The sequence below is a fragment of the Bison bison genome, unplaced genomic scaffold, assembly GCF_000754665.1.
Source record: "Bison bison bison isolate TAMUID 2011002044 unplaced genomic scaffold, Bison_UMD1.0 scf7180017864302, whole genome shotgun sequence".
Classification (NCBI taxonomy): Eukaryota; Metazoa; Chordata; class Mammalia; order Artiodactyla; family Bovidae; genus Bison; species Bison bison.
In genome coordinates, this window is record NW_011494874.1 from 3,232,293 (window position 1) to 3,234,395 (window position 2,103).

The window sequence follows — 2,103 nt, forward strand, 5'->3', positions numbered from 1 at the left end:
CCACTGCACGCTGGGTGCTAAGGGTTGAGGCCACGTGAGCACTGAGAAGGGCCGGGCAGGAGCCGGTTCAGTGGCCTCGAGGGGACGAGAGCCAGGTCAGGCCCTGGTCCTAGTGGGCCAGGAGTGAGGACACACGACGTGTCTCGGAGCTGAGAATGAGGATGGTACTGGAGGGCCAGCAGAGGGTTGTTCGCAATGTGGGAAGCCTACCTGCATGCCTGTGTGCCGGAAGAGGAGCCGGGAGAGAGGGAGAAATGGGCGGTTGGTGGGGGAGGGGAGACTGGGCTGGAGCCACGCCTGGAGTGGGCGGAGGGGCTGCCTGGCAGGGTGTCTGTAGTAACAGGCAGGCAGATGCTTGGGGGGGGGTGCGGGGGGGGGGCGCTGACGGTGGCATCTGCCGAAGTTCCCTTCAGGCGGTTTCTCCGTCTTCAGTGGAGAAGGAAGCGAGGTCTTCAGCTGTGAGTGGGGCGGGGGGGTGGGAGGCGTGGGGACATCGAGCAGAGAAGAGCTCCTGAAGACGTTTCCTAGGCAGGTGAGGGAGGGAACCCAACAGAGGATGTGGCGGCTTGCCCCGTCTGCCGACTGGGCTAAAAGCGAAGGCCTGGCGGCTCGGCCCCAGTGACGTCGTGTGTCTGTGCGGGGTGCCGGCACCCAGGCTAGGGAGAGGCGGCCCCAACCAGAGCAAGGTTAGAGAGGTCAGGGAGGGCTTCCTGGAGGAGGTAAACAGAATGAACAGAAGAGCAAAAAAAGGGGGTGTTCAGAGCAGGAAGGGCAGCATGTGCAAAGCCGGGGGTGACTCTGCAGCTGCTCCGTCCACCTGCCCAGAGGTGACCCTGTTGGGCCTGGCCCCCAGCACCCCCGGATCTGCCCGCCCACGGAGGGCTCCCAGGCCGGCTGCCTGATAAGATGCGGGGTAGGCGAGGTGAAAGGGCTCCTGCGGCGTCTCCAGGTCTCTGGGCGGAAGAGCAGTCGTGTCACTGGCCCTGAGGACGGAAGCAGGAGGGTGCCCCTGGATGACCTCGGTTAGCGGAGCCGGAGAGGGCGGGGCCTGGGCAAGCATAGAATCCCTGCCCTCCGTCCGCTCCTCCTGGCTTGAGCAGGGGGACCCCTCCTGGCTGGGGGCCCCAGGCCAGCCCTGTGACAGCCCTCTCCCCCACACGCACACGCACAGACACACACACGCAGGCTCCTACAGGACCTGGCGCCTTGGTGGCCGGGTCCAGAGACCCCGTTCCCATGCCCGTGGCGATGCTGGTGAGGTTGTGGCAGAGTCAGCCGAGGGGCTGCCCAGGGGCTGGACGGGCCTGAGACACGGAGAGCTGCCAGCCAGTCCCCGGGCCGTCAGCCTGAGTTCCAGGGGGTCCGCTCCCAGGGGACCGTGAGATGCTGGGTGGGGGAGGGAGCAAGGTGGGCCTCACCAGCCCCGCGGTGGAGAAGGGACGACTTGGGAGACTTTTCCACGCCCCCCACCATTTACCCAGCCTCACGGTAGGCCCTAGGGACATAAACACGCCCCAGATCTTGCAGCCCCAGATCTTGCAGCCCCAGAGAGGAGACAAGCGTCTCTCCTCCCGCCGTCTGCACAGCCTTTGAACAACACGTGCTGCTGGTCCCCGGCTCCGCCGCCCAGACACAGTGCCGGGGAATGGGGCAAGGGGGTGTGGGAAGGAGGCGGTCCCACGGGAGGGCAGGCCAGTGCCCGGGGTATCGTCCCCACGGGAATGAGACCCAGTGGAGGAAAGCAGGCTGTCCCGGGAGCCAGGGCCTGAGCGGGCAGCCCAGAAACAGCCCCGAGGGAAGGTCCCTGACCCAGCGGACGGCAAGGACAGGGTGGGAAGGAAGGGACCCAGGAGGACTCCGGCGCAGCCCGGAGCCGGGCGAGGCGGGGCCAGTGCGGGTCTGAGTGATGGACGGGACTGGGCGGCGGAATCTTGCCCGGAGGTGGGCGTGGTCTGGCTGGGTTTTGTGACCTGCCCTCCCGCTGATGGGGAAGCCTGGGCTCAGGGCCTGCGTGGAGCAGGACACTGCCCTGGAGCACTCAGCCCCGTGACGCTCCCTGGGGGGCCGGCCGGGCTGGCAGGGGTATCAGGGTGCCCCCTGCCA

General features: G+C 67.2%; 1 protein-coding gene across 1 annotated transcript in view; it reads left to right on the forward strand.

Annotated features, from left to right (window-relative positions):
* Positions 1 to 2,103, forward strand: part of BEGAIN (brain-enriched guanylate kinase-associated) — an 18,564-nt gene that overhangs the window by 2,217 nt on the left and 14,244 nt on the right. The window contains exons 3-4 of the mRNA XM_010851423.1: positions 826 to 1,022; positions 1,373 to 1,488. Of these exons, the coding sequence (XP_010849725.1) occupies positions 826 to 1,022; positions 1,373 to 1,488 (313 nt within the window). The remainder of the gene's footprint in view (positions 1 to 825; positions 1,023 to 1,372; positions 1,489 to 2,103) is intronic.